The sequence below is a fragment of the Poeciliopsis prolifica genome, unplaced genomic scaffold (genome assembly GCF_027474105.1).
Source record: "Poeciliopsis prolifica strain line A6 unplaced genomic scaffold, Auburn_PproV2 SCAFFOLD051, whole genome shotgun sequence".
Taxonomy (NCBI): domain Eukaryota; kingdom Metazoa; phylum Chordata; class Actinopteri; order Cyprinodontiformes; family Poeciliidae; genus Poeciliopsis; species Poeciliopsis prolifica.
The window spans coordinates 3,047,094-3,064,016 of record NW_026562426.1 but is presented as its reverse complement, the minus strand read 5'-3'; the positions used below and the strand labels follow the sequence as shown (position 1 = coordinate 3,064,016).

The 16,923-nt window shown below is 38.7% G+C and overlaps 1 protein-coding gene across 6 annotated transcripts in view; it reads right to left on the bottom strand.

Moving 5' to 3' along the window:
- Positions 1-16,923, bottom strand: part of nrxn2b (neurexin 2b) — a 686,688-nt gene that overhangs the window by 337,197 nt on the left and 332,568 nt on the right. For all 6 annotated transcript variants that reach the window (XM_055058558.1, XM_055058564.1, XM_055058563.1 and 3 more), the window contains 2 exons: positions 15,243-15,624; positions 12,406-12,596 (listed from right to left, as the gene is read on the bottom strand). In XM_055058558.1, coding sequence (XP_054914533.1) covers positions 12,406-12,596; positions 15,243-15,624 — 573 coding nt within the window. The remainder of the gene's footprint in view (positions 1-12,405; positions 12,597-15,242; positions 15,625-16,923) is intronic.

The following is a 16,923-nucleotide window of genomic DNA, read 5'->3' as shown; positions in this document are numbered from 1 at the left end:
ACATTGGCTGTGCTTTCTTATTCTGACATATTTAGATGGTTTTCATGAAACGTGACCAAATAATATTTAGCATTGTTTGGGTGTTTGTGATTAAGTTAGAATGAATAATCTAATATACATAAAATGAGTTTAGACAAAAGTCATTTATTGGGTGAGGAATAATATAATAAATTGTATGACTCAAGTTATCTTTAATGCCTGCTTCAAAGTGAGAACATTAAACTGAAGAGGGTTTACTCCGCGCCAGATGCTGCAGATGCTACGCCGGCTCTGCAGTCTCAGCAGTGATGACTGTGGTTCTGCTGAGGAGCTCCAAGAGATTCCTGGGATTGGACAAATTATAGCCACGCAGGCATCACAGAACACCGCTTCCACCTCCATGATCACCGTAATGACCCTTCACACCGAGTGGAGGAATGGGTGTGTTTGAATATGAGGCCCGAGAGAGCCACTGACTCTTACCGTTTGAGAGAACACACCGGGCTGACATTTATGTAAGGAAGAGAAGGCTTTCAACGGGCTTGAAAGAGGGATGAAGATCTCTCTATCGGTGCTTTCATTAGTCCTTTAAGGCATTACCTTGAGCACACTTTGATTAGTCTGGTAAAAATAACAAACCCCCTTAAAACTAAAGCAACTTTATTGTTGAAACTAAGAAACAATCAAAACTTCTGCACTTCTATTTCAAACTAATTGTTGAGTTATTATTATGTTAAGCACTTTACCTTCTCTTTAATTATTTTTCAATCGGTGTTGAACATAAATAAATCAACTTTGTGGCTCCTTAGGGAAATACCTAAACATAGTTTATAATGTTCTACGCAAACAACTATCAAGCAGGGAAAAAAACTATCAAAAGTCACTGTTACACTTGGAGAAATCAAGCTTTTCACAAGAGCTGCAAGTGTAATTACTGTGAAAGTAAAGAAAAGAGTTTTGTACATATATATACATTTTATAACAGAGAACTTTGCTTTTATGACAAGTGTTAAAATCCAACAGCAGTGCTGGATGGTTCATTTCCTTTGGTGAGAACGCCTCAGAAGCACAAAACGAAACCTGTGTGTATTTCATCCTCGGCTATAATTGGCTCCCGAGTGCAGTAATGGTTTCACAGTCGTCACCCATATCCACCAATACTCTGATGTGCATTATTTACATTCATCATTAGGAGCGGTCCGATAATGAACTGAAAAAGGCAATGAATGCGCATTGTGCGATCTTTGGGCTCAATCCGCAGACTCCCTCTAGACGACTCTGGTGAACACAGAGCCCACCATTAACTTTCATTAAATGCTCTATTAAGAAACTCTGCCTCACTCTGGATTTCTCCCCCCCACCTCTCTTTTCCTCTCTCACTCTTCTTTTTGCGCCTCGTGTTTGCCTCACCGTCACGCTGGCTCTAATTGGTGAAGATTGAATCATTACCGATCAAAAAAACACAGAGTCAACCATAAAAAACAGAAACGCCGCGGCGGCGAACGACTGCCGGGCGGTGGGGGTTGTGTGTTACGAGGAGGGCCAGGACAATGGCAGCGAGCCGGAATACGCAAGGAATCTGATTGCTAATTACAGAGGCGCTCCCTTATCCACAGTCATCACAACAGGACGATTGGTCTAAGGAATAAATGTTGAGCCTGCTTGTGCAGTAATTGCCGATCCTAAATTATAAGCTGTCTAATCATGTTGTGTGCATAGTCTCTCTGTTCTGTCTGAGAACAAATGATATGGAAAGGCAACTGAAGCTATAATTACTTGATGGCGCGCTATTTTGACAACAGGTGTCTTTTTGCCGTAGCTGAACTCCTCTGTGACTACAGGTGGCAGAATGCAGCTCTGAAGTGGTTTCTTCAGACAACGCTATAAAAATACCTCTTCATCTGATTATTTGCAGGAAACTAAAGAAGGGAAGTGAACATGGCTGTCATTTCTAATTATTGCTGCAATAAATTCAAACTTATCCTACTTGTACATCCCTCCCAGGGATGACAGCATGACTGGGCGTGCGCTGTAGCTTTCTGGTCATGACTGAGTTTTAAAAGGTCTGACTGGCCGATGTAGTGACAATATTGCTAATTGTCGCTACATTAGCAACCACTGGGTTACAAAAAAAAAAAAAATACATATATATATGAAGTTATCTATGTTTTTTCAACAAAATAAGGACTGTTTTTTTGAAAATGACATCCATTTTTCCCAATTAGGTCAGGTTTTTATTCCAATCTTTTGAGTAGATCAATGACATTTTTGTGACATCATCAGTTCATTTCTGTTTATATTTCTGATCCAAAAAAGGTTTTATGAGAAAAAAAAAGTTAACAGATTGTATTAATTATATGTAGCAATATCGGATTTCTCTAAATTGAATAATACACACTAATAAGGATAAGTACATGTAAATGGAATATTGCGTCTGCATCTTTTTTCTGTCCTGATGGAATCTCTCCTCCTGCTCGTCACTCATTGATCAGATTCTCAGGAAACCGATCCAGATGTCCTGCATTTTGACGCTCATGTTGCTCCATAGCTCAAAAAGTTGGCCTGACTGAGCAAAACCAATGTGATTCTTGGATTCAGCTCATCAAAACTAAAACAGCTGAATGCCCTCAGACATTTCCTTTGGCTGTTGACCAGTTGGCCTGTGTAATTTGCACAAGCAAATATTATCCATGAATGATCCGGCTCAAAACGTCCATCACTGACACTTTAAGGCACCTTAAACCTTAAGAAATCTGAAGACTGAAGTGGGCTTAATGACATGGCTTGTCACTGCATATGTAATTTTATGGGGAGGAAGTGCATGAAAGTATTCATCCTAAAAGAGTTTGTTGCTCTCCCTGACAGTCCTTCACTGCTCTGAGCTCTTGATAAATTCTTGGCAGAGTTATGGGCCAGTGCTTGTTGAACGATTGTACAGTGACACAGACAGTCTTCATTACACACTTTTCACGCTTCTTCTCCCCCTCTGAGATGTCACTCTGAATTCAGAATCTTTTGTCTTTGCCAGAATCGTCTCTACTGTCTCTCCCAATTCGCTCTGTCACCACCTTTCACTCTCCGCATTCCTAATATTTGTCTTAGTCTCCCTGCCATCTCGTTTTGCTCCATAGGTTATTGTTTTTGTGTCAACAGGATCGAGAACTTTCTTTGTTGCATCTTTGTTGTACTGCAGTTTCATTGTTAGAAATTGTTTGTAGAGTAATGGTGACAATAAATTGAATACTTAACGTAAGCAGTCATGAGAAAAATGAAGCTTTCCACAACTCTCAGAATAGATATTGGAAAGCTAAGTGAAGTGCAACAAACTTGAATATGGACTGTTATGAATTTGATCAAAGCATAAATGTCCCCTGGACAATTGCTTCTCTGCAAACAAGTGTGTACGACTGGAGGTTTGCGATATAGGACATTCTACATTTTTTATTTTTTATTTTTTTGGCTTGTGTGACTTGTGTGCTGCTGCTACATGCACAGAAGATAGACTGCCATTAAAACAGACATGTTCTAGTTTGCTTTCTTAAAAATTATATTTGTACAACAATATTTTCACAATGCTTGAGTACGGCTTTGTACAATAACACATCATCAGCAAACAGAGAAACATTATGTTCTGAATCCCATATAAAATCTTTCAATTGTGGAATTGTGTCTTGGATATATCAGAGTGCATCCTGGGACGGTGGTAGCTACCTGTCAGCTACAATTGATAAGACTGTATAGGTGGTGATTGGAGATACAAAAAAGGGAAAAAGAACAAGATGATTGAAGAATAAGTTTGTAAAGAGAAATGGTGTAATTATTGGAAAGGCTACATGCCTTCACTATGACATAGGTGGGTTGGGTCAAATTGAGATTTCATTTCATTTTTCACTGTTTTTTTTTTTCCTTTTTAATATTTTCATATTTGAGTTTTCATTTGAAAGAATGCCACTGTACAAAAAGTCGTACAGTGATTCAATATTCACAAAGTCACCAATTCACTACTGTTTTATCTCAAATAATTAAAAAAAAACACAGAAAGAAATGCAGTTCAGTTAGCTGTAATACATAGATGTAATGCCACTTGACATCTGATTTGATGACATTTACAAAGCAGCCAATCTAAGAGCACCATTTATTTTACTTGCCATTGATTGGCTGTGCCCACAACAGGAGAGATAAGGAAGACTGTAGATAATACCTCTAAAGGTACATTTGGTGTTTGAGCCTTTGAAATAAGCAATTTTACATGTTTTTATTTTTTTTTAAAAGTCTGAAGTATTTGCAGATGTTAGCTTTTTCCTCTCCTCAACATATCACAGGGTTCCACTGCACATCCAGATGTTGCTTTCATGGCTTTTTTTAAATTTCATGAGAGTATAAAAACATAAAAGTAATTCAGCTACTCATTCATGAGTTCCAGGAGAGTTTTGGTAAAGTGAAATGTACAATACATTTCACAGAAAACTATAAACTGCTGGAAGGATGGAGCCACCTTCCAGGAAGACAAACAGGCTTTTTGTATTTCTTAACAACTAAATGGTTGCTCTGTGTGCAGAGGAGATTTTTAATCTGAAATAAGGTGGAACGTAACATAAAGCAAAATTGAAAAATTAATTGGAACGTCATCTGACCATGGGGATTTTCACTTTACATAGCTCTAATAGCTGAGAGCACATTATATTTTATGTCAGTCAGCTTTCATCAGTCAAGCTGAATAAAAAAGCACATTAGGAATGTTGAAGCAAATACCTTGAAAAACGTAACCGAGGTGAGTCAAAGCCATTCCCCAGGTTTGAATATTCATAAAGTTTATGTAATTAAATGTTTCATGTGTGCTGCTTAAATGACCGTATGCCACAGCTTATGAATGTAATCCCCATTTATTCAGATCAGTTGGGATCAGCGTTTTCATATCTGATTTGTAACTTTTATTCAACCTGAGAAAAAAGAAAAGTGAGTGCTCTGTGTGGCCTTTAAAAACATTATTCAAGTTCCTTTTTGAAATTGCAATAAAAAAAAGGATGAATAAAAGTGCCACATTTTTTCCTGTTAAACATGTTTGTAAGGCTACAAGTGATTAAGCTTTTATTAAGAAATTGAATTTGAAAAATAGCAGTGTTACGGTTAATTTATCAGACAGTCACGGCTAAATTAAGAAATATGTGGGAATCTTGAATGTTTATGGAGCTTATGATCCATTTGTAGTTACAATTTTTATTTTTTTTTTTTATTTTGGATAAGCAAATTACCATTCACGAATGAGTGCATAGTCACATTCAGACTCGGTCTGCTGCTTGTATTTACTTTTCGTCGGGAAGTCCATGATGAAAGGGGCGATGAAGTGGGAGAAAGGAGGAGGTTGGGCAGAAGAAATGACCAGAGGTCTGAGTAATCCCATTGTAAATTGCAATAAAAGACAGGTGAGACCAGCAAAAACATCTTAAAACACACTGCTCTACTGCAGCACTCCACAAAGCCTATCATTTTCGCAGAGTGCACCGACACCGAGAAGGAAGAAAGAGAAGGCAGAAGAGGGCAGGGCTGGAGGGGAAAATAAAAACAAAAAAACCCCAAAAAGAGTCTGGAAGGAGGAAAAGTCGTCTGCTTTCTCCCGTCTGAAGAATAATGCTTACTGAACATTACTGAAAAGGTAAAGCAGGGATGTTAAACTCATTTTCATTTTGGAGCATATCAGAAGTCTGGATATTCTTAAAGGGCCAGTTGTGTCAGAATGTATTGATACAAACCAATTCAATTGTTAAAATACTAATAAATAGCCGTTTCAATGAGTGTTTCTGAAAATAAAATCCAGGATTTTAAAATTGTTTTTTGTGTTTTTCTTTTCTGCAATGAAAACTACAGATTTTGTGGCGCTAATTTAGAAGCATTTGTAAGAAATTTTCACAATAATTGTGCTAATGTATGAGGTTAAATATTACTTTTTTTCATTAAACCCAATGTTTTTTGGCCAATTTTGAGAAATAAATAATAGCTGTTTGTTGATTTTGTGAACTTGTGAAAAACTGGATGGATCTATTGATATAACTTAGAGGCTAGAGGGCCGCACATAAAGCTACGGCAGGCTGGATTTGGCCCACAGGCTTTCAGTTTGATACACGCGATGTAAAACATTACATGCTGAGACTGACTTTCATCAAATAGTAATATGTATTTATGATGATGCTTCATTAGATGAGAATATAGAGCAAAAAACAATGAAAATGCTAATAAGAGAGAAAACTGTGACAAGAACAGCGTTTTTTTTTTTTTTTCCTGTTTTGTTTACAGGACGGCGTGTTGAGCATGTGCAAAATTTCCAAACGTGAACGAAAAACCTTCAACATGTCTGTGGACAACGGAATTTACGAGGATCAGCACACACAGCTGAATGGCGTCTGCTGTTCCATTTTCTGATTGAATTGTCTTAAAAGTAATAGGTCAAACTGTTCATTTGTACCATCATCTTAAAATATGTGTTCTGAAAACAGGAACTATTTTTTTCTATTTTGTCCACAGAGAGAAAACGCCGCAGTCATTTTAAGACAGAGGCGAGTTTGGAGGGGCGCCGTAGAAACCCAACGTCTCACCGGCTCAGTGTCTTTCTCCTTCCCTAAACCTCAGCGAGAATAAGTGCTGCGTGCTTCCAGACACTCATACCATCTGATGCGCACTGCTAATCCAGTTATTCTGTGTGTGATTTGTTTAGTTATTATCATGCAAATCGTTTCAGGCACTGCCTTGGCAGATCTTCATTATATTTCCTCCTCCCTCTCTGTCGTTCGCAGGCCCACATCAGGTGCAAAGTGAAGCAGAGTTGCGGAGGAAATCGAATTACGGCCGGCAGTAATTCAACCTGCATCCGCGGATTCCCGTCCCCCAGCCGTCCGCCGGATGACGTCGCATTTCTCGGGAGCGTCTCGATTCCGCCTCTGGTCCCGCCGTTTCGTGCTCCCACGAATTTCAACTAGCAACTCTCAGGCAAACGCTGAAATCAGTCTCATGAATGCAAATGATAAACATGACGAGCGCAGGAGATCTGGCAGGAAGACAGAAATGTCACCGTGTCCTTTGCTTCTCTCCACTCATGTGTCTAATTAGCTACTAGCCACTCGCATTTGGAGAAAGGAGTAAACAACAATGGCATGCAGTTTATTAAAGCATTTAAGGAAAAAAAAAAAAAAAGGCCCGTCTTCCCAAAGAGCAAACGCTGAAACTGAATGAGATATTAATGAACACGCTCACAGCCCTTTCATCGGTGAATGTCATACTGCTGTTGAGTTTAAATTAGTATTTTGCACTTGAGAGGCCGATTTTATTTTATTTTTTTCCTTACCAGAACCTGTTAGCTATGAGATAAGCTGTATGATGAGATATATCTACAACAAGCATTCAACTAAGACAAGGCAAAAAAAAAAGAAGTATTATTTGTATTGCAGTGTTGCTTTAATACACAGAGGTCAGTCAATTCATAAAATTACAAAAAAAAAAAAAAAAGAAAAAAATCACAAGAGTAGCTCCTAAAACTGAAAGGTTTTGATAAAACCGGTTCCATCAGGGGCGACACGGTCCACACTGGCCGGACCTCAGAGCCGCTGCACAGGAAAACTTCTATTGAGACAATACAAACTTAAAAAAAATAAAATAAAAAAATAAACGCACCTCGCATCAAACGCTGCACGAATGCTTCAGATGATTCAACATCAACTGCTTGAAGCAGACTGAGTAAATCAGTCCTTCATGGTTGAATTGCTGCAAATAAACCACTGTTGAATGAAGAGAATGATAAAGGAAGAAAATTGGGTTTTGGTCTATCACGTTCAAATTATATATATATATATATATATATATATATATATATATATATATATATATATATATATATATATATATATATATATATTTGGTTTTTTGAGGGGGTTTAATCTGATAACTTTTTCTTTTTTAGACAAAGAGAAAGTGATCTGTATTGGTTGCTTCTCTCTTAAAGAACTGATGGGACTTCATAGCAACAAATCAGATCAACCTGTCGTGTTATGAGAAAGTTTAGTCAGATTTTAAGTTAAAAGGAATCACTTATGGAGTTTTTCTTTTGTTTTTATTATTATTAATATTATTATTTTCTTACATGCCAGTTCTCGTACGGCAACACAAACTGAACCAGAAAGGTGTCTGAATTCTGGTCTGCATTGGTTTCAATCCCCACCTTGGCAGACTGGAATGCAACACGTCTCCAGCTGGAAATGGTTCTGACATGATCAAAGAGCTAATATCCACTTTGCTGCCTCGAAGTGTAGAAGTCGTTAAAATGCATACACCGATTTGCAAAACAAACAAAAGCTTCCTTCATGTTGTGTTCGCATTCGCTCCACTTTATTTGGAAAAAGGAACATGTTCAATGTCATCTCTTTACAGTCGTACAGAATTATCCCTCATTAGCGAGGATCTTCAAAAGAAATGAGTCAAAGTACGACACCCTCCTCTATCTGCTTGATCTAAATAATAATAATGATAATAATAATAAAAAACAAGCTTTATTATATTTGATGCTCTGGTGATGAAATGTTTCTGTTGTCAACGATGGCATTGATATGTTAAACTTTTTTCCTGTTCTCTTGATAGAAAAACAAAGTTAAAACCAATGGATGCTTTTTAACTTTCCACACAGCAAACGCTGTAAATTCACTTTCAAACGACACAACCTCTTATGACAACCACCACCAATTAAAACCAACCGTCATTCATGCCGTGGTTATGAAAACATTTATATTTTGTTTCACATTAACAGTCGGGTTCTGTTGTTTTTTCATTTTTTATTTGTGAAATTCCCCACTGGAAAATGCGAGCCTCTACGTTGAAGTTTTCAACTGGATTTCTCTTATTGGCTTGCCGTAAAATCAATAGATTGACGTTTACTGAAGCATTGTGGGTAGTCGCAGGCAGGCAGGTGACAAAATCTCAAAAGAAAAATCGCAAATGCAGCTATGAGCAACTTAACTGAACACAAAATGAATGCATTACAAAATAATTACCAGTTGGTAATTAATCTTAATTAATTACCAATTTAATTAAAATTAATGACATTTTAATTAAATTTAAACCAATTATTAAACCAATGATACTCAAAATTATAGTAAATACATAATACAACTCCAGCATTTTTAACCAAATAAATTAACATGTTCTTATCAATTAAGATATAACATGTTTATTGTATTTTTATAGCCAAATAAATTTTGCCCATATTTATAAGTCACATAAAAAAGGGGAATAATTTCAACAATGTGCATATTTTAGCTGAATATATTTCTTACCTTGACAGTTACCCAGTAACTTTCGCCAAATATATGTTCTTCCTTTGCTCATCGACATCGACAAGCCTCAGTGTCGAAATGAGAGGAGTCACAAAGGTTCTTTAAGGAAACAAAGAAGAGCTCATGTTCTCCTTCACTTCCCTAAGAGTCGAGGACCTTCAGTAATAATCCTAAAGAACACTCAGCTGAAGGTAATACAGGAAGTGCAGCGCTGATTAATTGTGGATTATTATATCGTGAGTGGTCAGATTTGCATAAACAACTGGAGTCTATCAGCGTCTGTTCAGCCTCAACATTGTTGCTGATGTGAGTGTGAAGCTTTCAGTCGCCAGAGAAGGGGCTGCTAATTACTCACGCCAAGTTGAAGGAAAATGGAAGCAAGAGTATTTAAGTAGAGGTTAAAATACAAAAACAGAAAAAAGAAGGATAAGAGAAATTTATAATATAAGAATTACATTGCACAGTTATTTAGATAGTAAACTGGGAAAGGCAGCAAGATGTGCGTATTTCTGCATAGAAAGCAGCGACAGACTATTTCTATGAAATTCAAAGACTGTAAATAAAAGCAGCTGCTGGGAGAAAGCATCTGTGTTAAGGCTTCATTTTTCTTAGTCAAAAGCTTTGAGAGCCGTTGTAGAAGGTCAGAGGAGCCAACTGAGGCTCCAGAGCCGCAGATTGTCGTCCCCTGATGTTAGCGATGACGGTCTCTCCTGGAATATTGATTCAAATTCCTGTAACATATATCGCGCTGTAGAGGGAAAACGCTTTCTCCACAAGCCGGTGGTCAATATTTCCTTTTAAATCCTCTCACTTTTTATTTTCGTCACACAGCATGGCAAAAACACTACGCCGTGTGGGATTTTGTTTTTGAAGACGACCGGTCGGTGCCGTCCTCGGGGAGTTTTTGTGTTGTTCCGTCAGCGTGTTTTAGCTGACAAAGAGGAATGCCTTGAAGATTTTTTAGTTTTTTCTGCCTGTCCAAGACAAAGAGAAGGAAAACAGAAATCCGCCGCGCTCCCCACCATCGTTTTTCTTTGCGCAATTACACAGATAAAGCCTGGAGAATTGGTGTGTTTCTTCCTTGAAATGCAAGCTGAAATGGTGTTAAAAGAGAGCAAGGAGATTGTGGAAAAATGGCTTATTGTTGCCATTTTTTATTTATTTATTTTGGTTTGATATGCAAAGCTTTGTTTAGGGGCTATGTAACACAATAAAAGCACACGCAGCATGCGTTTCATGCCTGTGTGTGTGTGTCAACGTTGGAGAGTCTCATTCCTGCTGTCAGTTTTTTTTTTTTTTTTTTCATATCACGTATTTGTCAGGAGACTTTTTCCACCTAAGGAAGTTTAGACCTGGAGGTAACGCTCCGCTGTTTATGGAGCTGGAGATGTGGGTTCTGTTTCAGCAGGGGGATCGTCACGGCTGAAACACAGAAATGTTTGAATGCCCAATTAGACGAGGGAATTGAGGAGAGAGACGTCTCCCGTCTCTCCCTCTTGAGGTTCTCCGAATCGAGATTCGCCGTCCCTCCAGCTATTACCGAGACGCCTCCGTCTCCGTCCCCCTGCAGGCTCGAGCAGAAAAGCAGGGACGTTTCATTCATGAGAGCTGACACGTTAATAACATGAACTGATTAATCCCCAGAATGCTCAGTGGCCACCAAAGATTTCCTGTCAGTTGTACTCGTGAGTGACATCATAATTTAGATGAATATCTGTACTTAAACATGCAAACGGGGTTATTGTTACCTGTGGGATTTTGTCTCTGCATATCTAACTGGTCCTGTTTACGATTGCCTGTTTATCTCATCACATTGACTGCACTGGACACCGGTTTATTTCATGGCAGCAGGGCAGGTTGTGAATACTTGAACTCCTCCATAATGTCAGGCAAAGGGAATGCATTGGTCTTTACCTACAGGTTGATAAGGTTTGGTATGACTAAATATTTGAAAATAACTCTCCCTTGGTGTTAGTATGGGAAATGTCACGGTCGGACATTGGGAGGGAAACAGGGAGGTTGTCCCATCAGTGGCCTTCATTTGAAAGTGCTCAGACTGGAGAGAAGGTCATGTGAGAAGAGGGAAGACATGCAGCAAAGATCACCAGGCCAAGGATTCGAACCTGCGACGGCCACAGTGAAGGACTACGGACTTTTTATGTGGGTTGTGCAGAACTACCACATGGGTTATTCTTCAACGGTTTTTCAGCATTTTTTTTTAAACAGTGCAGCAATGGCTGGCAAGTAAAAGAATTGTCCTTTTGCCTTCCAGGGTTGTGCGCTTGTGCACAATTTCCAGATGCAAACAGTATCATGCAAAGTGTTTAATTTAATGTGAGACACTCCTAAGTTTTTGAATCGTGTGGCTCTTATGACACCTTAACGTCTCAGGTGTCTTTTTACGATATTTGAGCCAGAATGAAACGTCCAGGTTTCTTCCTAGCGTCAAGCTAGGAAGGCTTTTAAAAGGGTTTGGTGGTTGTGCAGCCTGTCCACTGTTATTTAATACAAAACAGCTTCTCTTGGTTCCGTTTTCACATCCGTCAAGTTCTGCTTCAATTTAAAGAAAAAAAAAAAAAAAACTCTCCAAAGCCTCCAAATTGTATATTAGAAAAAAAACCCCGCTTGCAATTACAAAAGAAGTAATTTTTCCGTTTGAGAGACTTTTAAGGCTCTTGGAGAAACATTTGACCATAGTAATTTCTAAATAATCCACAGGCACAAAGCATGATGCACTAAATCGTGTCTGTTATTGTTTTTTGGAATAATAAAAAAAAAGACAACAACAAAACATTTATAAAAGATATAAAAAAAAGAAGAAAAATAAAAAAAGAGAAGGCTGACATTCTCTACATGCACCACAAAAAGGGAGTTTTCCTTGTGGAAAAAGAAAATCAAAGCTTTCAAACAAGACTAAGTCTGAAAGGCTGTGGTATTCTGAAAGTGGAACTAATGTAGATTTCTGCCTCAATGTGTTCGTGGCCACTCTCCAACAACACTTGAGGGGCAGAACGGAAGGATGGCGCATGCTTATTCCCTTTAAGTGATCGCGTTTCATGGAGGATGTCGCAGTCCCACACGAGAAGAGAAAGGGAAAAAAAACCATCCTTACCTTTGAGGTCCAGGTTGCGGGCTCCGTTGGAGTGCTGCGTCACGGTGCGTGAGTCGATCTTCAGCGTGTGTACATTGTTGGCGTCCCGGGACACCACCACGTTGTGCCACTGATTGTCGTTGAGCGGCTTGTCTGAGTTGCCCTTCATTAGCGACGGGCCGTTGCCGAGATCAAAGACGTAGTGAACGTACCTGTGAGGAAAGAAAACTAAGTATCACATTTATGTTGCTGACTACAGCCAATGCAAATCTAAAATATGCTTAAATAACATTTTGAAAAGAATAAAAAGAAAATGGTAAATGAATTGCAGTAAGTACAGTCACAGAAAGTCATCATCTTTACTGTCTAGTTAAGATTCTCATAACACATTCAAAGCCAAACGGACACAGACTCCATAGTTTGACTGAATGTGAATCTTCTAAATCCTGACGTGAAGGATGTAAATATTTATTGAACCACTCAATTTATATCTGATATTTTTATCATCAGTATTTAGTAGGGATGCACCGATCAGACATCGGTGTCTCTTCTGAAACCGATATCCGAGGATAAGTATCGTCCGACACGGAAAAACAGCTGAACTGAGTTAAAGCATTTTATTTCTAAATACAGACATCAATGTACTGTCATAACTGTTCAGAGTTATTGGGTAACTCTGCACCAGTACAGCACACTTAACACTTAAATACACCAGCAGTGTCGCAAGCTTGGTCAAACAAGGAAAAATAACACAAGTTTAATTATGTCAGACAGCCAATGTGAAATAAATAGTAAAGAAACAAACAATAGTTTGATAACTTCAGCTAAACATATAAAAATAAACAAATTGTTTTTCAAATGGTTCAGAAAGTACAAGTAGGAATTCAGAATTTTATTCAAAATTGAAGCCGATACAGATACATATATTAATTTTGGATAGGTGAAAGTAGACATCAGTTTTCACATTAGATGTCAAAATGACCTCTACTGCATTTTTTATTAATTTTTTTGTCAAAGAAACCAAATGATTGTGATTGATTTTGAAAGCCAAATAATGGCTAAAGCCTTTGAGGGGTCGAATGCTTTTCACAGCCATTGTAGTTGCGTTGATTTGTTGTACCTAATAAAGTGGCCATTGAGTGTATGTTCCTTGATAAGATCTGTGAGAAAACAAATAATCAAGGTTTGCGCTCCACGCGGGAACGTATTTGTTGTTTGCTTCCATGTTGTACTGACCTGAAAATTGTAAAGCGTCCGTCTCTTCTAACGTTTGTCCTAATGTTTGTTCACACAAACAGCACACCCAGTCAAAATATGGCTCTCTTTTGTACTTCTGATTGAGATTACTGCTGCGCATTTATTCAGGGTTTTCTTTTTTTGTTGTTGTTGTTGTTTTTTTTTTCCTCTCACCTCGATCTGAATCCTTCTGTGACGCATATTGTCTTTGTGGCAGTAGCGGCTTAAAAGCCTTTGTGTGCAACAATGAAGACAACAGACCACAAGAGACAGAGGGAGACAAAAGGAAACACGCCTGTCTTTGATAGTCTAATTAAAGAGCAGCTTTTATGCTGGTACAATTCACAAACTTAACCTGTTTAACTCGATGCTAGTCTTTTCAGGGCTCCAGCAGATGTTGGTTGTGAAAAGACAGAACGCTTAACCCAAAGCCTCGCTGGATTCGGTGTTCTTCCTCTGGTAGTGTGCTGCAGGGCCTGCGCTCGTCGGAGTAAATGAAATGGAGCGCACGGGAAAGTTCCATATGTTTGCGGCTTTAGCGAAATAGAAAACAACTACAGAGCCTTTCCAGTTCAAGTCCAACTGTGGCGATATGAACAAGCAGCGTCATCTAGATCTGTGATCAGTGCCGAGACTCTCCTATAAACTCCAAAACACTGGCAACAAATCTCACTATGGTCGGCTATATGGGTCACGTTTCATGATCAGGGTATCTGAATGTGTAGGCTGAGCTCTACTACATAGGTAGAAAAGTAAATTTTGTAGAAAAGTCAGAGGAGCGGCCCTGATGCCCGTAGAGAGGAACGGATAGTTTTCGAAATGCTAGTTTAAGGGGTTTTTTTTCACACCTGATAGTCTGGTGGATTCGGTTCAGTTGGAGAGCAAAATTGCAGCATTTGCACCAATTTCAGCTGCTGCTGTTCATTTTTACTCAGGATTGTGTCAAACCAACCTGTTCACCTCCCCGCCTGTGGTGGCGCTACACCAAAAACCACTAAAGGAAACGACACAAAAACCCCTGAAAAAGGCACGGCTGCAACTGTTTTGTTCTTCCTGGAAAGTGAAAAAGTGAAGGTGTGTCAGATTTTTAGCAGTTGCAGGAATTCACTTTTGTTCTTGGTGAAAGAAGCAATTTCACCTGTTAGTGCAAGATTTCCACATTTGTTTTGTGGAACTGTCTCTGTTTCGCTTGATGTTCGAACCAAACCAAAGTTCACTTCAACCGAACCACGACCTACGTTTGAAGGCGTAGGTCCCTTCAATCAAACCAGACCTTCTGGGCAACTAACTGCTGTCTGATTAAAGCTAACTGGACATGGCTGTGCAGCTGGTGTGAATGAATCCCAAGTTGCACACAGCTGGGGTGCAAATTACTATTTGCATTATTTCTGAAGGCAATTGGTCACACTTTAATTAATCTAAGGGTATGATTTTTTTTTAAACTATGTATCCCCCTATAACTGTGCAGTAGTTTTAGTTGTATACTTTTATTAGTACAATCCAGTTTGCCGTTGTGTTTCTCTAGTACCAAACCTTGGTGATTGAAAATTATAACAAAACACAAGGGAAAGCTTTGGTGATCAATATTAAAGAATATTTTATTCTGGAAGTCAGAAACTCACCCTTTCACCAGTTCCACAACGATGAAGTCGTTCCCATCTCCAGAGTTGAAGAGCATGAGGCCATCCGGCGTGGTGGTCTTGAACTGAAAGAACAGGTGCATGGAGGCGTAGGCCTGCAAAGTGGCCAACGCTAAGTAGCTGCCTTTCGTTCGAAACGTCACAGGATCTGCGATGATGTGCCTCATGCCAAAGCGGGCGTTCAGTTCGCAGTAGGAGATGTCCCCGTTTTTACACTGATCCAGGTAGGGTACGCTGTTGAAGGACAGGCCCTGCAGGTGGCCAATAAAGTTGGACGGCACGACGGAAATGAAGCGGCGCTCTGTCATGATGCCCGTCTCGATGTTGTGGAACTCGAGGCGTGTGTGGGCACCGGTCATCTGGCCTGGAAACACAGAATCACAGGATTTACAGTTTGAGTGTATTTACCCACTTACAGCTGGAACACTGACCTCCTTTAAATCTCGACTAGAGTTACTTTTGAAACATAATCAGTCACAAATTTAATGATGGCACTTGACTAAATGTCATGTTTTGATTGTCGATTCTATGTTGCATGACTTTGTGCTTTTGAGTTTGTTACGATGTAAAGCACTTTGAAATGCCTCGCTGCTGAAATGTGATACACAAATAAAATTTGATTTCATATATTCACCAAACGTAAATATTTCATGACTATTCTTTTTATGTCAGACCAAAATTAGCTTTAAATGAATGTTTTCGAACTGACACTAACCTGACCTGCCTCTTTGCCCGGTTAAACTTAGTTTTGCTGGACACAACAAGGTCTGATTACTGCTAATCCCTTCAAGAATCATCAGAAATAATTAGCACCTCACTAAGAACCAAAGGTAGGTTAAAAGATCTCAAAAAGAAAAAAAAAAAAACGAAGAATTTGACTACTATCAATCTGGCATTTCAAAGACTTTGGGATTCTATTGTTAATAGTCAAAAGTCACATTCAGAGGGAACGTAAGCAGCATCTGAAGCCTTGGAGGTCACAACTGACTCAGCTTTAGGTCAGCTTTTATTGACTCAAGAATAGAAATGAGACTGTGGGGGAACCATCACTTCATATGGGGACAGTTTTTTTTTTATTTCTCCTTTAATTCACAAATCCATCATTTCAAAACTGCATTTTCTATTTACTCGGGTTATCTTTCATGTTGAAATCTGAAACATTGAAATGGAACAAAGAACTTATATGTACATTTATCAATGTTATTCTAATAACAGTGTGACTGTCCGTATAATGGTTAAAATTATTTTTGCTAAAAGCGATTTTTTTTTTTTGTCCAAATTATTTTTGGCAAAAAAACTAAATAGCCCATTATTTTAGGAAGATGACAAAATTCACTTTTTATGCTGACTGTGATGCCAACAGAATCGACTTGTGTGGAAACTTTGTGCAATTTAATCTCCTACTGACCAAATGAACATGCACTGATGAATATTTTGTCTAATTATTTTTGCGTTTATTGCCTTTAGAAAATCCTAAATCGATCATGCTTGCTTTGTTTTCTGTTTTTATGGCCTCCTGTGAACTACATTACAAAACTGTATTGCAGAAAATCTCTGGATATGGCTCTATAGTCTGATGATTGGATAATGTTGAAGAGGGAGTTGTGGAGTAATTAGGCTCAGCAGAATTTCGTTCAGAAGCCCCCCCCCGCCCTCCGATAAA